The following is a 26,275-nucleotide window of genomic DNA, read 5'->3' on the forward strand; positions in this document are numbered from 1 at the left end:
CTTAAATCAATCAGACAAAAAAGGCATTAATGTGTTGGAAAAACATATTCATAAGTACATTGAAGATGTATTGCTTACATTCAATACATTGAACATTTATTACAGAAAAATATTTATTTATGCTTTAAATGTTCTAATTTTAACTTCACAAACAATATAATTTTGTATTTATTTATTCTTTTTTTCTTCAGTTTTACAATCGGGCTTGTTTAGAAGTCACTATTTCCACTGACAAGTTGTCTAGTTTGGCCTGATGGTTTTTAACAGAAAATTGATTTAGCACATCAACAAAAATAAGCAAAATTGTCAGTTTTTAAAATGATAACTTTATTTCAGATTAAGATTTGAAATACACTTTTTTTTTTTTTTTTTAGAAGTACTTTAATTAAGCTTCAGTGTTTCTTCACATTTTCAGCCAGTATGTACGGTTTTGAGTCAGCAGTTGGCATTTGCTGTGAACATCTCATTGCCTCTGGTATTTTTATTAAACTCTGGACCCCACGGTTGAGTTAAACTCAAGCTGAATCAGTTCGTTCATTAGGAAAACCTGCTGATCTTCTATAGTCACACTGAAATATGTAAACAAATAGCGTAGCTATCAATGTAACAGTGCAGACCAGAGAGATTGTCAGTTTATGTCATGTTCATGTTTGCATGCTGGCAAGTTGTTCCTGAATCCACAGTCCATATGAGTATAAGACTTTAAGCTTGCAAATTAGCTTCTGATTATATTTCACAGGAATAGGAAAGCAAAATAGGTATAGTAGCAGACATATTCACTTCAAAATTATTTTAGCCATCTGAGATATTCTTTCATTTTGAAATATCCTTTAGAATCAAACATTTTTAAAGTTTAGAGGATAGAAAAAGTTGGTTCAATCTTCACCACCAGCCTTCAACAACTTCAGTTCAAAGACAGACAGAAACAGAGAAATTCAAGAGCGTGTTCAGGCAAAAGGCGAGGGGACACTTACATACACATTGCTGAATGAAAAATCCTCCAGGGTTGACTTCTTTCTCTTTGAGCTTAGGAGTCTGCCTGGCGTGTTAAAGACCACTCTTCTGCCCCGCCACGAGAGCTGCAACTATCTTAGTCGTAAAAACAAATGCTCATGTGAATAGTCCACTGTGGGTCTGAGCAGAATCAGAGAGAGTGAGCCAAAAAAGGAAACATAAGGAAGGAAGGAGGGAGGATAACAAAGAATAGCCCCTTTAAGAAGGTATGGTCCTTTATGGTGACTCCCCCTTTTTTAGTCAAATAAAGTACAAGGGGAGTTACCTCTTTTTTTCTTCCTCCAAACCAGAGAATAAGGATTCTTCTCTCTTAAGCTCTGCCTTCCTTCCTACTCTCAGCGATAGCGAAAGTTAAACCCGGCTTTACACAACTGGAATGTGACAGCAGGAGAGAGAGAGCGCGAGAGAGAATGAGCTTGAGAGGCAGGGACAGGGAGAGGGAGACGTGGGACATGTGTAGTGTCCACCTCCACTGCTATGTGAGTGAGCAGTCAAACAGAATTACAAAGGGGAGGGACAGAGCAAGTCATAGAAGGCGAGGGGCTGGTGTGGGTGGGTGTGAGAGAGTGAGCACGAGACAGACGGAGAGCAAAGAGAAATGTCAGAGTGTTGCTCCGGGAAATGACTTGAGAATTTCATTCAAGTGATCCTGGAAAATGTGGAAGCCGGATGTGTGTGACCTGGAACATGCTGCTAGGAGCTGCACATAATTGAAGACACACTGCAATGGCAGGTTGCAAAGATGAGATATTCCAAGCACAGTATATCTAACTTTTAGGACAAATGTATTATTAGATCTGCAGTAGGCAGACATTTGGGAGAAACATAACCACTCATTTACTCTAATGTTGAGAGGACCATGTTTTCTTCTCAATGTCAGTTGGCGCTGATCTCTGGCTTTTTAGATCCAAGGAAGCACAATGAGGCACAACAAACAATGGCATTTTAGGCATAGAGTATGGTGTGGTAAAGAGAGGACTGTCAGTACATCTCCGTATGTATGAAGCACGGCAGCTCCACTTGCCTTTGGACAAAGATGCACAATGCACAGATATAAACTGGACATGATATCAGATATACTGGATGTAAAATAGTCTTTGCAAAACCATAAAACAACTTTTTCTTATTAATTCTAAGCTACAGGGCTATGGCTGTTTTGGTAAACAGCTCAACAGAACATCATTGTAACCTGGACAGGTTGCCAGTCCATCACAGATTCTAAATACTCTTATAATATATTCTCCAAAAAGGTCTTTGACTAATATGGGCTTTTTCTGCAAAGAACATTTGCAAACAATATAACAAGGACTAAGAAGCCAAAGCATTCCAAACAATATTTATCCTAATCATCTGCTTTTACAAGTCAAATGGATTGTTTCCTTAAACTGTTCAATGTCCATGTTAATATTTTTAAAGTTAAAATAAGCTGCTGTATTGATGACAGAAAAGCTGACCAGTGGAGTTAATTCTTTGTGGGACTCTTTGAAATTGTGTAGAAGTTAACAAACTAAAACACTTTTACAACGCCAAAAATTCCAAAAAATAATTGTTCTTATTTGACTCCTACCCCCAGACAGGCCCTCTCCTCACACACACAAATATTGCTCACTGTCCCATAATCCCTCTCTCTCTCTCTCTGCAGTGGATAAGGAGGCCCTCTTCCTCTGCAGGAAGAAAACTGAAACCAGCCACAGACTGGAAAACATTAGTCTGCCCCCTCGGTCTTCTGATTCAACATTCTCCGCATATAAATGAAAACAAGAACGAGTCACAGATTGAAACAGATGTGTGTAGTACTTGGGAAAACAATGCACAGTTGTTGTATTTGACAAATTTGGTCAATATTAGTCCAGATTTGCCTATTTTGCAGTTTGAAAAGCAGTGGCCCATTTGGCAAAAAGAAAAAAAAGTCAATTTTTATATGTGCTGAGTAATACATTTGCTTTTACATCCAAGCACACATGTGACTGAGAGAATGTTAACAGATTCTGTCTATTATGTTACCTGTCTAAAGAAGACAAATGGCTTACTGGGTCGAATGCAGAACATTCCTCCACTCTGGAAAGAGCTTCCTATGCAGAGTGCTGGAATGGCTATTTAGACATAAGTGGCTCTGGCTCCAAGCTCAGACTTTAGAGAACTCACCAGTTGTAACAGACATCATTGTTAACATGAAACCTGGCCTTATTATGAGCCATAACAGAGAGAGAATTTATTGCTGAAATAATGGGATGAATAGGAGGACAGAAGGATTTTTTCCCCCTAAAGGCTTTGATGATGTTCACAACATTATAGAGAAAAACAACAGCGGGCAGGAAGTAAAGAAAATCCACCCACAATAATTCCATTAGCATTTAGTCAGATGGAAAATGATGTGATTAATGCCACAAATAAAGACAAAGACGGCCTTGGAACTTTTGGCAGCTTCAAAAAATCTGGGTTATGTTTAGTAATTAAAGAGACAGATTCTGTCAATACTATTTTTGTTAAGAATAACTGTTTTACTTCACACATTTATTATTATTAGTAAGGGGCAGAATATGCTGAGTGCATGAACTTAAGTTGCTTTGCTGATGCATGTGACAGGGACTAATTTTAGACACAAAACACTGAATGAACTTTGATTACTCAGATTAGTCAGGCACTTTGTGGTAAAGCAAAACACTTTGTTAGCATTTGAATAGACAGAAAAAAACACAAAATGAATGGTCACCACCTGTTGATTAAGATACATTTGGATTATTTTTGCTTCAAGTTGCATGAGATATCTGCCAGGGTGAGCAGAAAAAGATCAGGGGTGATAAAACACCTTTTCTACTTTCCGATTTTTTTATTTTTATTGAGATTACACTAACTAGGCATTCAGCTTAATGAGAAGCATATGACTATAACACATTCTGTAATGTCAAGTGTGGAAACATTAAAGTCAGGGAGGAAAAGTTTGGTGTTACTGAACTGTTCAGACATCAGTTTATGCTGGCAAAGCATAAATTTTACATATCAGCAAAACACGGAAACTCACCTGATGTTCCTCAACCTTATCCACTGACTGTACGGATTGTACTGATTGCCTTATTTATTTTTTATTTTTTTGCTGGACAGCAGACTGTTAAAATTGTGTTAAAATTGCTAGCATCTTTGGTAAAGATATTCAGTTCAAAGTTTGGCAATCATTTCAATGCACCATAAAAGATAAACAGAATCAGTTTCCATTCATAAATATATAATCATATCAAACCAATAGAAATCAATCATATGGACAAACTTAAATTTGACTCTATTTCGAGTCAATCTCAGTTATAATACTCTGAGTATTACAACTCAATTAATACTGTCGAAAAAAGTTTTGAAAAGGTTATGCATATGAAGAAGTCCTGCTAACACAATATTTCAAAATCACTTAAAATATATTTTTATTCTTTATGTTTTCATCATTAAAAATTGTTTTTTTCTTGAGTATGTTTGTTCACAGCAAGAAATAAATTCCCATACAAAGAAAGCAATACTCCTAACATTGAATAATCTGTTGATTATCAACCCTGACAATCCACAAAATGTATGTGACTAAAAATATTTCTAATTTATATTTTAATTTTATAATATGATCCAAGTGTCTTTAAACCTTGAATTATAAATCCATGATGTTTCCCTCTAGATATACAGTAAATATTTTTCAACACTCTTCAAAATGGGTAAGACAAATGAACTTGCCTGCATATAGTGTTGATCTTCATAAGTGCTAATCTAGTTACAAGAAAAAATCCACATACAAAAACTTTCCTGTATCTACTGTACAGGCAGACAAATGTTTGCAGGATTTGAAGCAACTAGAAGAGTGACAAACAAAGTTGGATGAGGTCTCATGTTTAATGTGCCACCACATATAGTGATGAGTGACAGGAGAAGGGGAAAAAACTTTCTCAATTTCTGTCGAGTAAGCTTTGTTTTATGAGAATGGAAAGAATTCACAGGGATTCTGCGCCTTCCACATTGAGATGAAGACTATTTTCAACATCTTGGCAATTTTTCTTTGCCCAAAACATGTGGCTAATAAACTAGTGATGCAAGAACATTTTCCAGTCACCTGAGTCTTGAGTTGAGTTATCTTGTGCTAGGCTGGTTCGACATACAAGTCTGGCTACCCCAGTTCCATTTGGAACACAAAAAACTGATTAAAACCTCGCTAAACGGGTTTTAGAGATTAGAGATAAAGAACGGAAAGTCCTCTTCTGACAGATAACTGTGTAAAACGCTGTGTCACATAACATACACAGATGTGTGTGCAACCATCTGTGTAAATTGTAGATACCTGAAAAAAAAAGCACATGGTTCAGTGAACACACTATAAAACATGCGTGTTTTGGGGTTTATGTTGAAAAAAAATCCAGCTATACTATGAGAGAGAATGATGAGTCCCAGCAGCAGCCACTGTCTGCCTGGCTGGGCAGCAGCTTCATACAACTGCGCCAAAATAAACATCTTCCCCACAGTCTCCTCTGCTGACATGAAATGAATGTGCGCAAGTAGGCGGAGTATTATTGTTAATGGGTGCCTGTGTCTATGTGTCTTGGCCCACTTCTGCAAAACCATTTGTGACTATTCAAACCACAAGTTTCTGAGTTACATCTTTATCTTCCTCCTTTCCCCAGTTGCATATAAGTCATCCCCAAAGCAGCCATATCTAAAGAACCACAGGCTCCAATACCGGGTTTGTCTTCCGCTTAAAAACACTGGCAGTAAACTCAAGGGTCCATCATTCTGCCACTCACTAAATTTTCTTCACAGACAAAAGGAACAGTTAGACAACAAATACTAAAATTATGAAGGAGAAACGTAATTTAATTTATGCTGAAAAATATGTCGATAAGTTTAGCATGCTTTCACTAAAAAGTTCTACTGTGACGTGTTTTTGTCTTTCTTCGATTAATTCAGTGATACTGATATTTGGACCATGCTTTTTACAGAAATATCTATTTATTTATTCAAATACATCTACACAATCAGTTCCTGCTGTGTATTAGGAAGAATCCAAAATGACTTACTTCACAAACACACCATTTGATACTGTAGCTAAGATAGCCAAACACACACAAAAAAAACGTTTGTAGATTGCTGATGATCATATGTTAAGGATGATAAATGTTGACGTGTTTCTTCCAGTAACGACGATGAGTTTCTGAATAATAACAGTATTAAGTCTTAATGTCAAAATTTATAGAAGGGGTTTGAATATTTGAGGATGAAAAATGAGCATCGTGGCCACTGGCCAGGTGGTGAGCTGGACATATCTGTTCTGGACAGCTAGAGTAAATCTGCCACTGTATGAAGGATTTTATGAAACAACTCCTGCCTTTTTCCTGTGTATTTTCATCCCCTGGATTATTTACAACCAGTAGGTATGCAGCATGTACACCTGTAAAAAAAACAAGGCTGTATTTTTTGCTTTTGACAAGCACCACAGTCACCTTGTCTACTATGTAATACATCTGGAAAAGATCCCATTGCTCGTAGCTTACAACCTTTTTCGCAGAGGATAAAACATAGACACTGCTGCATGATTTACTTAACTTTTCATGAGTAAAACATCTGACAGTAATGCTTAATAGCACCTTGACAAGCTGTCACTTTCCAAATACCATAGAGGTATACTTGCTATCTGACAAACATAGGGATAAAAAAAAAGGGGTATTAAAATATGTGCAGTCATAAAAACACAGGCATTTTATATGTTTTTGCACTTTTACCCAATTTTATTTGTTTTGTATTTAAAGAAATATGTTTGAAATAAACTTTAAGGCTTTGTTTTTTTAATAAATGGTACAGATCTACAAAGTTTTAAATGACTCGGTGTTAATTCTTTAAAAAACATTGTGAATCACAGCATTTCTGCCCTAAGATCTATCTGTACAGAACCAGATTAACATTAGGGAGGTATGTTTGAAAGGTCTAAAGAGACCCTAAGTAATAGGTAAGATTTTTCTGCTTTCTGTTTTATATGGTTCAACAGAAATGTGGTAGAGGGATTTCTTGCGTGCTAAAGTGGATGCAGTAGTAAAGGCTTTATGTATAAGTACATACATTATGCTTAAATTACACTTGGCATTTGTTCATGGTCTTCTTTCCATTCGGAGGTTACAAACTCAAGGCTGGAAATTGGTGGGCAATGTAGCGTCCTACAACAGCCCCAAATTGCAAGAAAACCAGCAGAACGCTACAAAGAATTAATTTCGTTTTTGGCAACTGAATCGGTGTATTTCAGCTTTCTTTGACTCTCCTCAACAATGTGTGGTATAGCGATCAAAACAGGCTGTGATGGTTTTAGCTATTATTCCACATATAACAGATCTGATGTAAAACCTTCTAGGAGAGTTTGGAAGAGCCTCTCCTTCATTTTGATATAAATTCCAAGGCTTTATTACTTCTTACGGGAGTAAAGTAGGAAATGCCTTCGGAGTAGTGAGACAACCTTAAAACTGAGATTGATTCAGAAAGATGAAGGAGGGATTTTTTTTGTTTGCTTTGGGCTCATATGATTAGAATGATTGTTCATAGATCATGTTTAGTTAACTTTAGTTTCAATTTATAGTGACTTTTTGTAGAACAGAGTAGCAGGAATGTCATAATATACAAAGTTATTTCATAGAATAACTAAATAAATAAATGACAATACAGCGCAAAGGTATTAATCAGCCCTCAAATACATTTTTCACATGTCATTGCAGTAGAACCACAAAATTAAATGGATTCCTTTTTGGTTTTATGTTATAGATTAACACAAAGTATAATGTGTAATTCTCAGAGGGAAAATCATATATGGTTTTAACCAAAGCTGAGGTTTTGGGAGACATACAAAAGCTCTGAGTGTGGGAGAACACCAACACTACAAAAAAGAAAAATGTGAAAAAAGTTCAAGTAGAGATAAATATTTCTGTAAAGCACCTAACCCTTAATATGACCCGAAATATATATTTTACATTGAGCATAAATGCTCTGGCAGGTTCTTACATGTAAGTCTTTATTTTGTTTGTATTGTGTGCTCCGTTCATTAAAAATAATTAGAACATTATTTACTTGCTTGTTTTACAAACAGCAACTTGAATTAGTGGTCAGATTGGATCGAATTTACCACAATGCTTAGAAAAAAAATCTAAGAATAGAAATATGTTATAGCGACAAAAAAGGCTATTTCGCCTTTCAATACGGGTCAACCTTTCAATATATCTAAACATAAGAAAAACGAAACGTCAAAAGGTCGCTTTGTGAAAAACAAGTGCTCCATAGAAGACTCATTTATCCGTCTCAGGTAGTTACAATGAAAGCAAATATTTACTTTGTGCATAATTGTTAGAGTTAAATATTTCTTTTCAACCCTAGTCTCACCAATTATATGGCGTTACATTTGTTCTACTCATAGATACATGTAGCAGTTCTGGGACAAACAAGTCACAGGGACTTCCTCCTGAGGGAGAAAATGTAAATGAAGCCTGGCAGCGGAGGCCGTGCAGTGTGTGTATTCTGCTGGGAGACTGACGGAGAGTTCCAGGTTATTTGCATCTGTGTTATTTCTAAGAAGCGAGTCCATCCCTTGAGCTAAGGGAAGAAGAAGCTGTGAAGCTTCATAAATCACAGGAAGGCTGAGGCTGATAAAGAGTCTTCGTCATAAATCAAAATAATACTTGCACAAATTCCCTAATGGAAATACAGCACCTTACAGTGGTATTAACACACCTTGAATTTTTCACATATTACCTCGTCACAACTGTGTTGTCTTCAAAATTGAACACAAAGACCAACACAAAGTAGATAGACAAACACAAAGTACCCTATAATTGTGACCAGAAAGCCGTAACAGTAGATAAAATGTTCTGAAGCATTATTGTTCCAACTTTGCAGATCCGACTACTGGAAGTTTTGTACAGTGCCTCAATCTCAGTCAGACTGGATGGAGAGCACCTGTGAACATCAATTTTCCAATCTTGACACAGCTTCTCAATTATATTAAGGTCTGGATTTTTAATGATTTTTAATTATAATAAGAAAGTCACAGATCTGGGACTGAGAAGATCTGGGATTATAATGCATACTATTCTTTAGAATGCATTTTAAAGAATAGCATTCTTTATAATGCATTTATATTTGTTCACCAAATTTTCCTAACAAATCACTGAGCCTTTCATAGAATAACTCAGATAAAAACATGTAGCCAAACTCAAACTTTTATAAGGCAGTTGCCTGCACAGGGTTTTATTTACAGGTATTTGAGAAAAGCAGGTTGGACACACATTTTTGTCACTCTCTTCATATTAATTTTCTTTTTTTAACTGAAAAGCATATATCCTTTTAATTTGATTTCATAAATTTTCACAAGGAAACTTTAAATGTTCAGGGCAATAAATACTTATGCAAAGTACGGCATGCATTGGCACGCAAACCCTTCATGGTGATTTGATTTTCCTGGCATACTTCAAAATGTCATGCAACCTTTTTGATGTAAATATGTGTGCAAACAATAACTGTTAAACACAAAGTTCCCTTTTTAGATCATTGAAGCTACTAGAAATTACTCACAAACGATACATTTTATTCACCTCTCCCAAGGAACAAGATGAAAAGACACAAACATGAATGCAAATGAGGGGTGGACTGCCAGTCTCCATGCGCTGCCCCTACACTCAACCACCAATGAAAGAGGATCCCCCTTAATTACCACGTTGCCTAAGCCCAGAGCCACCAGCGACTTCATATACATGGCGGGTCTACTCACATTCAAACGTCTCCCTCTTGAACCGCAAACCCCCTGCCTCCTCTCAACAAGCTGCACATTTACAGACGCAACAATCCTAACCGCTGTAAAGATAGAATGCTAACATCTCATATCCTTCCCCTTTTGGCCCTGTCTATAAGACTTTTACACAGGCACTCATTTAGAAACTGCAGCACCGGAGCTGTTAAGGTTGACTGTTGAGTTATCAGTGACGGATAAGGGAGGTCAGACAGAGATTTGGGCCAAATGACTGCGTAAACACAGCTGAACAGTCTGTGTATTTTTGTCTGCAGTGGGAGGTTGTCATCGAGACAAAGGCTGCATGGATTTCTTGAATGATTGTTGATGATATTTAGTGATTAGTGACGAATGGGAGGGGGTCTTGAAAACCAGACAGCACACCAAAATCTAGAAGCAGAACTTTGGGACGCAGGATGATTAATTACATCGAACTGATTGAGAAGGAAGAAGAATTACTGCAAATGCAATCCACACAGATAAACTTGCAAACCAAATGAGTGCATAATAGGCTTTTTCAAGCCCAGAGGGAACAGTGAAAAATGAAATAAAAGGCAGTCCTTAAAATTAGAACTCAAAAATGCCACTGACATGCCAAGCCTTGGAGCTGGATTCATCTAATTTGGGGTTTCTGAGGCTAATGTTCTTGTGGATTTGAAAAGCTCCACGTCATGGCGCTCACTGATCGATTCATGGTGCTTGAGGCGCCTCTGGGAGTGTGTGTGCGTGTGTGTGTATGCGTGACCTTTTGAGCATACCACCAAACGTGTGGTTAATGAATTACATTCTTGACAGTTCAGGATTAACCCGAGGGTATGGAACAGATAAAAGACGGAACTCCTTATCTTTTTATCTCGTCCACAGATGTAAAGCTAAAACAGGAATAAGGAAGAAAGGAAAACTGCCCCAACTCTGAGAAAACATGTCTCAATCACAAAGAAAGAAAGAAAACTGTTTTCTTTGAAAAGCCATATGTAGTTTGAATTTTTGTGTTTCAAAAGCTGTGACCTTTTATTTTGGGGTGTATTTTAGAGGCAAAGAAAAAAAAAAGAAAATTAACAGAAAAATGCACATTTTATAAGTGAGCAAGTATTACCCCCTAGTGGCAGGAACATAAAATCTGATGAGTGTTGTCTAGCTCACCACATGTATAGATGACACTGAGGTACTTCTTGGTGCCGGCGTAGCATGGATCTCCAAATTCTCTGGTGGAGGCTTGGACCCGACAGCTCTTCTTTCCCTGGCAGCGGGCTGTAAGAACCTGGAGGGCCTTCGCTGCCTGGCAATCTGGGGGAAAAACAGGAAAGAATGTTTGTTTTAAGCGAACCAGCCTGTTCAAACTGAAGGAAATTAGTTACTCTCATTTATGGCAGAACAATTATAAAGAAGAGTTTACATAATTAGATAGAAAAGACTTGATTGCTTTCTCCAAAAGACCAAAGTAACCAAACTTACATTCTGCACAAATGGATACCTATAGTGCTTGAAAGCAATGGCAATATGTTCTTCAAAAAGAAAAAAAAGAAAGAAACTCTTGTTATGACACTAAAGCATGAAATATAACTTTGTTGCTCAAGTTCTGACTAAACTTAAAACACAAAAAACTGGGTTTTATGAGCTGCAGTTTTTGAAGATCAGTGTAAGTTTTTTTTTTACATTTTCAAATGAATTATCTTTTCATTCTCTGTAAGCCAATAAAATCTCCTCCATTTTTATACATAAAAGGAAAAAAAAAAAAAAAAAAAAAAAAAAAAAAAATATATATATATATATATATATATATATATATATATATATATATATATAATAAATGCAGATAACCAAATAATAAAGACACATAGGTATTGTTTAAATAGTGCTATACATACATCATATTAAACGTGCCTTGAAGAAATGTGATTTTAAGGAGGAATAAAATTAATAGATAATTTGACTCATATCTTAAAGGACTTGCTTAAATCATTTTCAGACATCTTAGTGTAGTAGAACAGTACTAAAAACTTTATAACAGATATTTAATTTTTTTTTAAGTCAAACTCACATATAGATTTAGTAAATGCAGAAAGATATAGTTTTATGTGGATTTATCTTTAAAGCTACATGATTCAAATTCTTCTTAAATTAAAATTTGATATAAATCTTAGCAAAATAACTTGATCTGAAACCACTGCAGAATCTATGGAGCATTGCCAAGAAGGAAGTAAGAGACAGGAGAACCAACGTCATCTCCTTGCCACTCTGATGTGTATCAGATAGAAATGTACATTTAATCAAAAAAAAAAGTAAGCTTTTGAAATTCTTCACTTATAATAAAGGTCAACTGCATTCAGAGTTATAAACTCCTACTTCATATTCAGTCGTTACAATAATAGAACAAGAGAAAATAAAACAGTCATTCACCTTCAGTAATCTTTACTAGTGCACTAGCACATCAACTACAGCAGCTCTAGGTATAAACAAACACACTCAAACTCTTTCCTCACTCAGCTCGCACTACATTGATGTGTGTGTGCACATCAGAAAGCTTCCAAGAGCCCTAAATTGTCCAAAGGACACATGATCCAGCATCTGTGTGTGCTTGTGCGAGGAGACGAGGCAAAGGAATGGATGGATGGGTCTCTCATACATCATCACTAAGCACCTGCCATCTCCTTGTGAACCTCTCATCTGCAGCTCTCATCAACAGGGAAGCATGACTGCACAGATTAGGTGGACATGAGCTCAAAAGGTGTTCACCTCGAAGCCGGCTAACTGTCCGTTTATCTAGCACAGTGCTAGATAAATGAACAAAATTGTCTTTTCATACATCCAATTGTGATTTACTGAAGCACCCCCACTGGATTTTTTGTGTTCTTCATTTCTTAATACAAACGGCGATAAAGTAGCACAAAAGCGCATCAATACAGATAAAGTCAGAACAAACTCCTGCTGTGTGTCTAATGGGAGCGTGAATGGTTCCTGGTTTCGCATGGATGCCTCTCGGGCCTCCATGGTTCAACTAAACCCCTTAAAACAACAGGAGGAAACGAGCCTTTGAAAGTGGACACTTGGCTGTCTCACTGTCTCCCCTGGTGGGCCTTAAACAGAGGATAAAAAAAAGCCAAAGGTAAAGAGAAAAGGCTGGTTAAAACTTGGCTCACACGTCAACGGCCCATAACAAATTACAGTGAAGGTCAGAGGTCAAATGTCACAGTCAGGAAGACTGCAAGGGCAATCTCGTAGATATGTATAGTGTCATATAGGGATTTTTTTAAACTGCCTTTAACTATGCTATTCTGATATATAACCAAGAAAAAGAACAACTTAAACCACATTAATGGAAGCTAGAATTGTGTGTAATAAACTAATGTAATAACAAGTCATAATTTGTGCATTAAATGAAGCAAGCTGGCACCCTGTGGGAACCAGAAAGGAGATCCAGAAACAAGCTGTTCACCTCAATTGTTACAGAGCTCCCATCGTCACCTCAAACACACAGACTCACTTGCTCGTTTGCAAGCAACACTGTGGGTATGTTTTAGATGAGGAAATTACACTATAAAATAATATAAAGCTAAAAAAAAAGTTGATTGTGTGTAATACCCCACCCTTTTAAAATGATTCTGTTGAATCATAATTCAAAAACAACGTCTGATTTTCACTGGTTAATTTTAAGTAAGTTTTTGTTTATTACTTTTGTTCATTGCAAGTATTTCATTGTGGGCTTTTCGGTCATTGAAGGAGGTTTGCTAACAATTTTGTCCATGTGTGCACTTCCAATCATTCTGGAGTTTGACAGGGCGCACTACTCTCTAACACCTAAACCAAAATTAGGGAAATGACAAGACATGAACCTTATAATTCAAGATTTCTCTGTAGGTGATCATGCATATGTAAAAACACAATGTTTATGCTGCTGTTATTTGGTCCAACTTTAATAAACATGTCTACGATGACCTTAAACAAGCCCTTTTTTCCTCCAAAAGGGCTTGTTTAAGCTGGTATGCTACATTGAAAACATCCTCCCTGATGAGAGAGTTTGCTCTGACTGACAGCTCCCCATTAGCTGAAGCTTTGATTCTCTTCCTGGTGATTAGTGAGGCACAGGGCTCACTGAACACCAGCGAGTCTGCGGGGTTCAGAAAATGACGAAGACGTTGAGGAGTACGAGGGCAGAGAAACATGTGTGCTTTGTCTTCTACCATAGTCACACGCACACCCCATCACACACACACACCCCGTCACACGCACACACACGCACAGAGTGATTAGTTTAAAAGGGTCTGTCCTGCAGGCTCTCATTAGTGGTATTTACATAAATTGACAAGGATACAGCATTAAGCAGTCTTTCTCTTTTTATACACACATGCAAACACAAGAAGGCAACTAGTGACCTCTAACCTTTACCCCTAACAATTTCCCAAGATTGTGCTACCACCATTTTATTCTCAAAACAAAATAAGGACAGAACCATTGTACAGGTAAAGAAGGTCAAAAGCCAAGACAGGCAGAGGAGTTTCCAGGCAAACAGACCCCTTTACACTCACCTACTTTTAAATCAAGCAAGAGTTACATGCAAAACAATATTTTTTTGTATTCAGATGTTACTGATTGCATCTACTAATAGAGTGAAATAACAAATCAGTTACAGCTCCATTTTATATTCTCCCAGTTTCTGTTGCTATGATACCCTGTACCAGCAGTTATCATAGTTTACACCTTTAGCCACATCACTCAACAAATGGAAACTTTTACCTTTCCACCTTATGTTACAAGTATCAATGCTGGATTGTGTACAATCTTCCCCCACCTTGTTCTTGTTTTAACATGCTCCCATTTTTCAGATGATAACACACCAGAACAATAACATATCAAATACAATCTGGTGTACTGACGCTTAACGTTGCTTTCACTTTGGAAAGGTATATACTGGTATATTTTTTTAGGATGGCTGTGAGTTATACCTGCTTTCTGTTCAATAAAACAGTCTCCTAACTCATACAGTGAGGAAACAGATATACAAACACACATGCTCATATCAGTATACCCACAGCAACTTCCAAAACACTCCTGTTTTTTCCACCCACACACACCTTTCCTGGAATTTAAAAACAATGGCCGGAGAAGCCTGTCATACATCCCCATCTCCTCTTTCACTCTGACTCACCTGCTTTCCACTACACACAGTGCTGCTTTAAAGGGAGGCTCAAAGTGAGCATTTATGAAATTGCCTTTAACAATCTAACATATGGACACAAACTCACCACCCCATTTTATGAGTTAATCAATTTTGCCTCTAAGGGGTTATAGTTGTGGTCCAGACTGAACAAAGTGTCAAAAGTATTCTTTAGAGCTTTTGGTCCATATTGACATGATCATTCCATGTGTTTGCTGCAGATTTGTTTACTGCATGTCCATGATGTAAATATCCTCTTCCACCACATCTCAAGCTTCCTCAACTGGGTTCAGAACTGGTAACTGTGGAAAACATTGGAGTACAGTCAACTCATTGTCCAGTTCCACTAACTGGCTTGAGATGATTTCTGGGACAAGTTTCATTAACTTGCTGGGTGCATACATCAGCAGATAGGTACATTGTGGTTCTAAAGAAATTAACATAATCAGCACAGTACACCCACTCATGTCCATAAGTGAAAGAAAAACAGTCACACAATAGTGTGATGGGGTTATAGTATGAAAAAGTTTGAATCATCAACAACTAAATCATCCCCTAGATGTTCTTCATTTGCTTTCTATTTGTCATTATCAGAACAGAACAGTAAAGTCATACGACGACAGATATCACTTTTAAATTTTCACCAAATTCACCTTTAAGAATTTTTTTCATCTTAAAAGTAACTGCGCTTGTCTGAGAGACCAATAAGCCTGGGTTTAAATATTTTAAATATTTTCTTTGAAGCAGACTCAAAAGTGAAAGCACAATGGTCTCCCCAAAGAGAGGGGAAAAAATGTTTGAAATCCTGCATGCCAAGCATGGGGGCCTATTTAGATGTCAAGAGGTGTGTGTGATGTTAATGTGGCAGATGAGAGAGGAGAGCTGAGGCAAGCCCCTTTACTTTGAGGATTCTCCTTCACCACCAAAAGTTGCCAGTGCCCCCCTTTCCCCCCTCCCCAAAAACCAAGAAAAAAAGATGGGATCAAAGAGGCTTTAGTTATGTGAGCTTGCTTCATGTACCTGCTTGCATCTTTATCTTTAACATTTTTCAGGGCTTTAGATTTAACAAGCGACCAGATGTATGATCTAAAAGCAGTAAATTGCAGTCAATGTACACACTTCAAGCACAGCGCCTTGCAAAAATATTCATACTCCTTTGAACTTTTCCACGTTTTGTCATGTGGGTGGAGGTGGAATAAATTGTCAGCAGGACCACTATTAGTCATGCATTCACAAATCAAGAATAAAGCAGGGTGAAAAATGGTGGTGGTAACCTCATGCGACAGGAAGTTGGTCAGTGTTCATGGGAAGATGGATGGTGCACAACACAGCCTCTAGTTTACTTGATCAAACAGAATAACGACCCAAACATGCAATCAGAGCAAGAATAAAAGGTACCCTAGTCACAGTTCAGACCTGATTTAAGTTGAGAATTTGTGGCAAGAACTTGAAATCATTTTCTATGTCTCCATGCAGAATAAACTGTACACCTGGGCAGGTGCAGACATAGTGTGAACTCACCTCAGGCAACAATAAACGTACTAGGTCCATGTACTTTGGGAGACAATCCTAAGCTCTGCTGTTGGCACATATTTACATATGTAAAAATTACTGTGGGTAAAAAATAAACTTATGAAATCATTTAGACTTACAAGAGGTACCATGCCACTTTGTGATTTAGAAAGAATTAATACTGCGTAAATAGGCTGTCACTTCAGGCAGCCTTATTTCCTGTTCCAGGTGACATGGCAGCCACATCAAAGGCAGAGATGACAGGGGAAGTCCCACTACAGTACCACAAGTCTTTTAGAAACAGCCTCCGGAGATGGTTATGGATGGCTTGATTTCACAATCACACACGCACAGTGACTCAGTGTTAGAGAAATACCTGGGCCTACCTCTGCTCTATTGTGATTAGATTTTTCAATGTTGGGAGCTACCGTATTTGGGTCTGAACTTGAAACCAAATCCTTGGGCGCCTAAACTCACCTGCTACCTGTTGCACATTTTCGGTCCACCTGTATGAGGACCCCTTCAATGCAGCTATCAGTGCTCGTGTATATACAAAAGGACATAGATACATGTACACATTCCCACACAAAGCTGTTCTGTACATTTGTCTATGATGACTCAGTGAATGATGCCTTTGTCAGGCTGTCAACACTGAGCTGAGACCTCTGTCAAAAACTTATTATGTTAACCCCTACATCTAAAAATGGCCCCCAGCTTTCAGATCAAGAGAAATGTAAAAAAACAGGTGCATCCACAGTAAAATCCTCTGTCATTATTTCCTCCAGTGCAATGACAAAATAAAGGTGGAGCAAAGTAAATTAGCTAGTTAGCAATGCGGCTTTGGGCCAATGCCACAGTAGCTGCACTAATACTCAGAGTAGGTCCCAGATTAGAGTCATTAACGTTCCTCTATAACAAGGACAAGTGTACATCTGGAGATCCCAAGTGCTCAGATGCGCACATCCACTACACAGTCTTGCATGTAAGGGAATTCAATATGTCCCCTTTTCTACAGGCCAGAATGTGCACTTTGGATGACATTTGATCTGCATTCCACCCCAGTCCTCTGGCAGTGTTTGCATGTTTGACTGCGTCTTTCGTCATTCACCCTGAGAGATGTTTTTATTTATCTGAAAATGCTTTCAAAACAAGTGTATAAAATGCAAAAGTGGTATATTGTGTCAAAAGTTATTTTTAATTACCCAGAAATTGTAGGGCAGGTATAAACAGGTTTAAATAGCTGGTGTAGGCTGTTTCCTCAAGATCATTTGAAGCTAGTGGCATCATAGGAAATTATGAGGCCTTAAGAAACCACAAAAACCCCATTCAGGAAATATCTTCTTAGTTGAAAGAAGTTAATGAAGGGAATATTCAACAGTCGCTTTGTTTGTAGTTAAAAGAAGTTCTGATGTGTTAAATTCATTGAAATTATTGGATTTTCCATTTACGAATGATATTTTGTACACAAGGTTGTCAAAAGATGCTATTGGTAATTTCCAAAACATTAACATTTATGAGTAAAAAGAAAACATCTACGACAAAATAAGCTGGGCAGTTATGGAAATTGAAGGACATATATCCTTTACTATTCACAGCTTGTCTCTTCGTGTGTTTATTTCTCCCATGATCTCAAATTAATCCAAAAGTGATGTTGTGAAGAAAGAGAGTCACCACTCTACTAAACTGTACAAATACTGCACAAATATTGTACTTTTATATTAATATAAATTAAGACTTGTTTAGTCTTATGGTAGAGTAACTGAATTTTAAAACTCTGTAGGACTAGTTGAGACCACAGCAGCAAGAATCTTGTATTTATTCTTCAGATGTGTTTGGTTTACACAACAAAACTTGATATTTGACATAAAGACTAGCAATGAACAAATCTGCAACAAAAAAGCAGTTCTATCTACAGAACCTCATGTTAGCATTATGTGCTGAATGACATCCACCAAAAGCTTTGCCAGCCATTAGTGTGAAAAGAGAATTACCAAACAGCCTTAACCATGGTGCATCGTGAAAGCTGACACTGAGAATGTGACTCACCTACTGATGGGGGCCTCCTGTAGTGAGGGGGGCACTCCAGTGTGCCTCGTTGAGTTCGACCAAACATGGCGGAGTAAACAGAAATCTGCATGCCCTGTTTGCAGTTGAGCCTCATCTGCTCCTCCTCACAGACAACCTTACTTTTATACTCATCTGTGGACAGGGAGAAGAAATAATTACACAAACTTTCACAACTTTATTAATGTTTCAGTTATTAAGATCTCCTAAAATTTCCAAAAACAATAAAACGCTACACAAATTAAGTTTCATAGGTTAAGGATAGGTTCTGGTAACAGGAAACAGAATTGTATTCCTTGCGAACAATGACATATAGCGGGAAATTAATGAGTTAACGTGCAGAGCCACGCAGAGGAATTCCTCAGACACACCCAGCTAAAGTGACCTGTGACAGCAAGGAGCAGATCCACTGGCCTTGAAATGAAAACACAACGGCAGCCCCTTCTCCGTCCATGTGGGGAGTGGAACAGGAATGTCGGCTAAAGACAGCAGACAAAACGGACAGGATATTTCCTGGTGATGGATTCACTCTTGCTTTCTCTCCCTCTCTGTTTTTCTTCACTTGAGGTGCCCTCCATCCAACTTTCCTTTCAGAAGCAGTGACACCTGCCTGTCGCACCTCACAAACGCCCCATGTGGCCTTTCTTTCTTCCGCACAGAAGCCATTGGTTAAGTGACACCGAACAAAGAGCTGTTGATTGGCCCCGGCGTCCGGTGCAGAAAGAAAAAGTGGGGGGACCAGAAGGATCAGTGGATTATTGCTCACTTGTGGTCACTCTAGCGAGAAGTTTTACACAGCTCAGTGCAGCTTGGCTCAGCACAGCTCTTAGATTTGAATGGATGCTAAAATCTGGGTGGGATTACTGCACTGTTGAAGCTCACCTCTGAAGTGATACTCTTTCCTTGCTGGCTCACAGGAAGGAAGGCAAAGAATAATGGTAGAAAACGCAAAGACTTTTTCTTTAAAGGTAAAAGAAGAGATCACAACAGATACAGAAAGATTACATTATAGGGAAATTAACTGATGAAAAGGAGACTCCTCTACTGCTTTAGCAACCCCTTTTCTTGTTTGTCCCTATCTTCAACTATCAACTATCTTCAATATTATTGAGATTTTAGGTGATAGGTCAACACAAACTGATGCATAATTCTGAAGTAGATGGAAAAAAAAACATGTATGGTTTTCAAAATTCTAAAGTCTATAAAAAGTAGCATCTATTCAGCACTTCTGAGTCAATACTTTGTAAAACCAGTGTTTTGGGATATGCCTAGCTTTGAACATCTAGAGACACATTTTACTTTCCATTGTTACTTGCAAAATACCTCAAGCTTGGTCAGGTTGGATGAACAGTGTTGCCGCAAATTAGATATACATCTGGACTTTGGCAAGGCCATTTTGACACCTGAACTTGCTTTAATATAAACCACGCCATTTAATTTCCAACTTGCCTTGCAGAAAGGTGAACCTTCATCATAGTCTCACATCATTTTAAGCTTCTAATAGAATCCTCTAACAGGATTTCAAATTGCCAAGTTTCATTCATGATCCCTCTAACTTTGACTATCACCACAGCATGTTACATGTGGCCAGTTTGATGTGAAAAGTCATGTTTTATGTAACTCATAGCCACAATTTCTGCTATATCTTTAAAAGTCATAAAAAGCAGTAAATGTAATTTTTGTTTTTACTTGTATTTTGCAGATATTTCACTGCAGAGATTAAACTGACAGTTGTCTATTCAACTAATTGTTGTCCTGTATGTATAACTTCTATATATTTCATTAAAACTGGTTGTTCATGAAAACATAACCCTAATTTGTACTAACCAAACATATCATCTATCATCTTTTGCTTAAATAAGATCAAGTAACAGAGGTGACAGGTTCTGGAGGGAAACCCCAGATACCGCTTCCCCCAGCAACACCTACTAGCTCTCTTTGGAGGAATGCAAATGGTTCCCAGGCCAGACGGGTTGTATATGGTTGCACTGGATTTTATTTAAGGGTAGTATTGTATATGGAGCTGAATTCAAATGCGTGCCCCATTTTTATTTATTTATTTTTTATCAATAAAAACTTTGTAAACTTTACATATTTTCCCTTCACCTTACTAGCTCTTGTGCTGATTGATTGTGTTGCTCTATCACAAAAAATTCCAATAAAGCAAAGTGTGAAAAGTTCAAAGAATGCAAAGACGTTTTTTAAAAGCCCTGTCTGTACGGGTGACTAAAAAAAAAAGGTCCAAGGGTCACATGGGAGGGACGAAAATGTCAGAGAATGCGATGATGGACTTACTAGGTCTGCATTTGTACCAGACAATGAGGTATTTACTGCTGCCAGGACACTGGTCCGTCCCAAACACACGGCTGTTGACAAGGACTCGACAGCTCCTTCTGTCTTGGCACTCGTCCAACATTTTCTAAAGAAGAAAAGTGACACAGAGCAAAAGAGAACCAAAGGCAGCTTTAGAGGGAGAACAATAAACAAAAATGATGGTGAAATCGGGACCCTGCAAACCTAAACCCACTTCAAACAGGCTGGCTATATCCATGGAAAGCCAAGGTAAGAAAAAACTTTGGGAAACTCCACTCTTGTGATTTCCTGGCATTGTTTTTATTCTCTGGTTTCATCATCTGCATCCCAGGTGAGAACATTCAACAATATCCCAGATTTCTCCCCTAAGTCCCTCTGCACAGTGTGAAGTGACAGGGTAAACTTAGTCTCTCATCCAAATTTGTCAATTATTTTAGTAATGCAGTTAAACATTAATATATTTCAATAGAGCAACTTTATGTTGCTGCCTAAAAAAAATATCCAGGAAAAAATATATCATGAGCAAGACAAAAATCTGTCATTGATTAAACAAAAAACTGGTGAATTATTCAAGAATAATTCCTATTTTAGATTCTTTGTAATGTTTTATCAATATCAAATAAAAATGATCACATAATAAAAGATGAAAAATGTGTCCATTTTGTCATTCAAGTAAGTTTAGAGAAAACAATTATACAGAAATAAAAGATTATATTTAAACTGTTCAGATTTAGCCTTAGTTTTAGATATATTTCATTAGATCAACAAAACATTTAAACAAAACAACAAACTCCAACACAGTTATCTATAAATTCAACATTTTATAGAGACATTTCCACAATAATGCCAACGATCCTACAGTCATGAACAGGTAGTACGATGGGATTCCACAGTTTGGCTCATGTGGGTGGCAGATCAGCCAGTCAATGTTTCACTTCCATACAAAGCAGCCTCTGTGCCTGTGCATTCATGTCTGACTTGTCTATGGCAGAAATAGTGGGTGTTTGACTCTAAAAGGCAGGGCGAACCAAGAATGAAGCTAACAACTGAATGAATGCTTAACAATATGTGTTTGTGTCTGTGTTGCAAAGAGGTGGTTTTAGTCCCACCGCATCCTAATTTGGGAAAGGATGCTGAAGCAAAAACTCCATGAAATTGCATTGTGCCATGGGAATACACAAGCCCCTTTCCCATTTAAAGTGGGTAATTTGGCGGAAAACACCCCAACAAAGCATTACATAATCAGTGGTTTCACAAAAATTTACCCTTGTCCAATTTGACCACCTTGTAGGACACATTCTGCTGCAGAAATTTGGAGAAAAAGAAATTTGTTTATGTGCTAAAAAGGGACTAATGCCATGGATGGAACTGGAATTTGTAAAAGATCTAGATCAGAATTAAAAAGTAAAGAAGGACATTACAAATGATCACTGTCCTGGTTATTTACCTGCAGTGCAGTGGACATAGAACAATATCGATCATCCTCCTGGGAATGGTAGGAGCTCAGGAGTGCCTGGTATGTTTGAGGACACTGTTGAGGATCAGAGGGCCTTTTTCTACCATAGAAAGCTGATTGGACAGTTATGGTGGTACGGGGGGGACAACGAACAGACAGGAACTCTCCGTCACAGGCCTGTTCAGTGTAGTTCCTCAACACTTTGGATAGGTAGCCTTTAAAACAGAGAGAAGCCAGCACAGACACATTTTTACAAAACATTGCAAACTTTTTATTGGATCTCCTCTACTTTAATCCCTTAAACTGCAGCAAATAGAAAAATCTTATAGGGAATCAAGCATAATTTGCAGCTCCCTGAAATTGTGTATATACCCTTTTAGCAATTTCACATTTGACAAGTGCTGTTCACATACAAAATGTTTATTCTCCAGAAGTGCCAAGTAAAGATATACCCCAATATACCCGAAGCTGAAATTTCAACATAAAGAGGTTCAAAAACTATGTAGTCATATGAACTAACAAATATGCATGTCACTTTACTAAAATGACAAATATGACAAATGTTTGCCATATTTTGAGAATCATATATGCAATAATGTAGTGTAATAACATGTTTTTGTTAGTCTATTACAAAACATTCCAATAAATTACAGTGAAGTTGTAATGATGTTGTAATGAGAAAAATGTAAGACTATTATTGTGTAATACTCTTGCAAGACACTGCAAAATAAACCATGCACATTCTAATTTAAATGATCATTATTCAACAAACTAAATATATTTAACTGAGCTAAAACTTCCTTTTATTTCAATTGCAAACACATTTAGCAAAAAGTCAATACACTCAAACTTACATAAACTCACAACATGAACACAGCACGATTCAATTATCCCTATTTGCTCAGCAGTATAAAAGAGGAAGGAACACACACACACACACAAACACACGCCCCCACACAGTGTATCCAAACACACACAACAAAACACTTGAACAAGCCACACTCACACACACATTGGCCCCTTATCACCATGGCCACAGTTAAAAGGAGGAAGGGAAACAGAGGACACATTTGAGGGCTTTGAAAGGTCAGCCTCTCTCTAAATAGAGATGCGTTTAGAAATGGTCATTTCACCAACTAACAGACTTTTAGATGTGAAAATAGAAAAGGAGTGAATATGCAGTCAGTATTTATGTGGGAATGATTTGTATAACACCCGTCACGTTATTAAAAGTTCAAGCCCCTAAAAAAACAACAGTACCTGCCTTTGTTACATATATTATTTCCAATACTTGTATAATATATATTTGAAGGAACTATCTATCTAATGCAAATTAACATAAACATTATCTCAAGTTAAAGGCTGTCTGAGCAGCACTTGTGTGGCTTGGACATTTCATCAAGACATCATTTCTCAAATTGTGATTGTTTTAATGATTTGGGCTTTGCTGGTTCCCTCTCCCCCCTCACACCTCACTCACTACGGTCTCCATCTCCAACAACTGCACACACCCCCTGTCTACTTTGCTTGCCACATTCCAGAGTGAGAGGGATCTTGGCATTTCCCCTGGCAGCAAGACCACACACACACACACACACACACACACACACACACACGCACACACACACACACACGCACACAGGCGTACACACACATAAAGAAACAAAACATCAACACAAACAATGTGGTCAGGACAAGCCTGTTTGGCTCCTGAATATGGGACCTCTGGTGATGTTGTAACAGTATCGCATTATCCGAAGCTGGTTCCTGGCAGAGCCCCCTATCGTGCTATAACAGCGCATTTGTGTAACCAAGGAAACAGACAGGGTTAGGAAGGCAGTGAAACAGACTTGGCTTAAGATAGCTTAGAGAAATTGCCATTTGGAGGTTTCTTCAAAGAGACGTCCTTGTGCAACAGTTTCTTCACTATAACCGCTGTGATGGGCCTTACTCCACCCCAGAAGAGGGGCAGGGAGGGAACAAAACAAACAGATTATCTCACAAGAACCCTCAGGTGCTTTCTTAAGACTCCAAGTTGTCTCTTTTTCTATCCTGCTATTTCAGGAACATGCCTATTGTTCATCTTCCTTCTACCTGTTGAATGAGGTCTACTTTAAAGACCAACAAACCGGGCGGCTGTGTGGACACCACAGCCAATGACAGGTGTCCCTCAAAGGCAGACAGCTTAACAATAATGGAGGAACACCCAGCCATCTTCCCCCTCCCGTTTCCTCCCCCTTTTCTTTTCATGTGGCTTCAAACTACTTCTTTAACTAGATCTCTGCCCTTTACCCCTAACAAAAGCTGTCATGCTATTTTGTCTACAGGTTTGTTTGTTCGGCCATTAAAAAACAGGAGGCTGCGGTGGAGAAGCTGCTCTTGTACAAACAGGTCACTTTTGTCTGAGTCCTTTGTTGATCTTAACATGTTTAATCTCAATAAAGGGACCACTTGGATCTATTATAAACAAAGACAGATGAAGCTGCACCTGCCTTTTGTATCTAAGGCCCAACCGAGACAGGATCTTTTCCTGTGACGCAATTAAACCTGTCAGTCGGGTGTTCAGCTCACAGACCGTATAACTAGACCTTTAGCTTCTCATTTGTGGTCATGTGAGGACTCTTAAGTCTGACCCGGTGAGGGAGGAGGTCAGGTATGATGGAGATTAGTGACGACTTACTGTGTTGTGTCAACAAGACAGAGAAGGAAGCTCGCTGTGAGAAGTTTTCCTTCTAAAATCACAGCTTGTAGCTTTCCCACAATGTTACCTGTCTCGCCTTTCAGGTCAGCTGGACTTTGACTAATTCAGTTTGTGGTCCAGGTTCATTCAGATTCTTGTCTTTGCTCATAATGAGTATGCCAAGCCCTTAGAGAGAGAGAAAAAAAAAACGTGGGTTTGACAACACTCTTGGCCCAGGTGGCGAGTCAATGAGCTAGTTTTCTGTTTGAAAGATGCAGTCTTTTCCTATTGGCTATCATTCAGCTGCTGCATTCACAATAGCAGCAGCTGTAGATATAACTGGCATGTTGTTACAGTGTTAGCTTAGCACATAATCTTGTTGAAGGGCTTAGGCCTTTAATTCAGTTTATTACGTAAAGTAAACCTTCTTGCCCCCAGTACTAATGTATTACTGTGGTGAATATTAACAGATTAAAACTTGATATAATGCCACAAATATGGGTACTTACATTCACATTTAGAGATACTCAACAGGCTGCAGAAACTACAAGATTAGGCAGAAAAGTCCAAGTGCAGTGCCGGGCTGCACTGCATATTCATACCCCTTGAACTTTTTTTAAATGTTGTCACCGTGCAGTCACAAAACATAACATATTGTGAAGTAGAAAGTGATTTATATATGGTCTTCAAAATTTTTAATAAACAATAATAATCTGAAATGTGTGGCATACATTCCACACATGGTTTACATAGCATATCAGTGTGTGTTTAATCATAAAAAAAATGTGAATAAGTTCAAAGGGTACGAATACTTTTCTGAGGCACAACATATCATTAACTATACTTCAAAACATTTAAAAGTCAAGAAATCCTTTCGTTTATGCAAGAGCAACAAAAACCAAGCCTGTATTATGTACCATCATGCCACATTTAAGCATTTACAGCTTCATACATTTATTGGGATTATTTTAAGCAAATTATAGCCATTAAACCATGAAAGGTTCCAAGACTCTGTGCTGCAGGCTTGCTGTGGGAGAAAGAATTCCCTTCAAGTGGTAACTTATAGGAAGCATTACCACTCAAAGACACAGGCCACACTCTGTATTTGTAGAGAGATGGGGGATGAAAAGTAAAACTTATACCACTTTATCACGGCAGAAAATGGCTCAGACAAGCATGTAGGTGACTGCCTGAAAACTGAATTTAAAATCCCTAAAAGAGACATTAAAACACTGAAAGAATAAAAGAAATAGCATCTGCATTTGTAAAGATAATGACAAATCTTTCTAAAAGTAGAAG

The 26,275-nt window shown here is 37.9% G+C and overlaps 1 protein-coding gene across 2 annotated transcripts in view; it reads right to left on the minus strand.

The window, feature by feature from the left end:
• The window catches only part of eva1aa (eva-1 homolog A, regulator of programmed cell death a), a 68,550-nt gene that overhangs the window by 24,375 nt on the left and 17,900 nt on the right, over positions 1–26,275 (minus strand). The window contains exons 2-5 of one of the 2 annotated variants that reach the window (XM_028041173.1): positions 22,288–22,511; positions 20,823–20,946; positions 18,510–18,662; positions 10,940–11,083 (exon numbers count right to left, since the gene is read on the minus strand). In XM_028041173.1, coding sequence (XP_027896974.1) covers positions 10,940–11,083; positions 18,510–18,662; positions 20,823–20,946; positions 22,288–22,511 — 645 coding nt within the window. Of the gene's footprint in view, positions 1–974; positions 1,500–10,939; positions 11,084–18,509; positions 18,663–20,822; positions 20,947–22,287; positions 22,512–26,275 lie in introns of those variants that run through there. The other variant, XM_028041174.1, reaches the window with a different exon arrangement.

The sequence above is a fragment of the Xiphophorus couchianus genome, chromosome 15 (assembly GCF_001444195.1).
Source record: "Xiphophorus couchianus chromosome 15, X_couchianus-1.0, whole genome shotgun sequence".
In the NCBI taxonomy this organism is placed as follows: domain Eukaryota; kingdom Metazoa; phylum Chordata; class Actinopteri; order Cyprinodontiformes; family Poeciliidae; genus Xiphophorus; species Xiphophorus couchianus.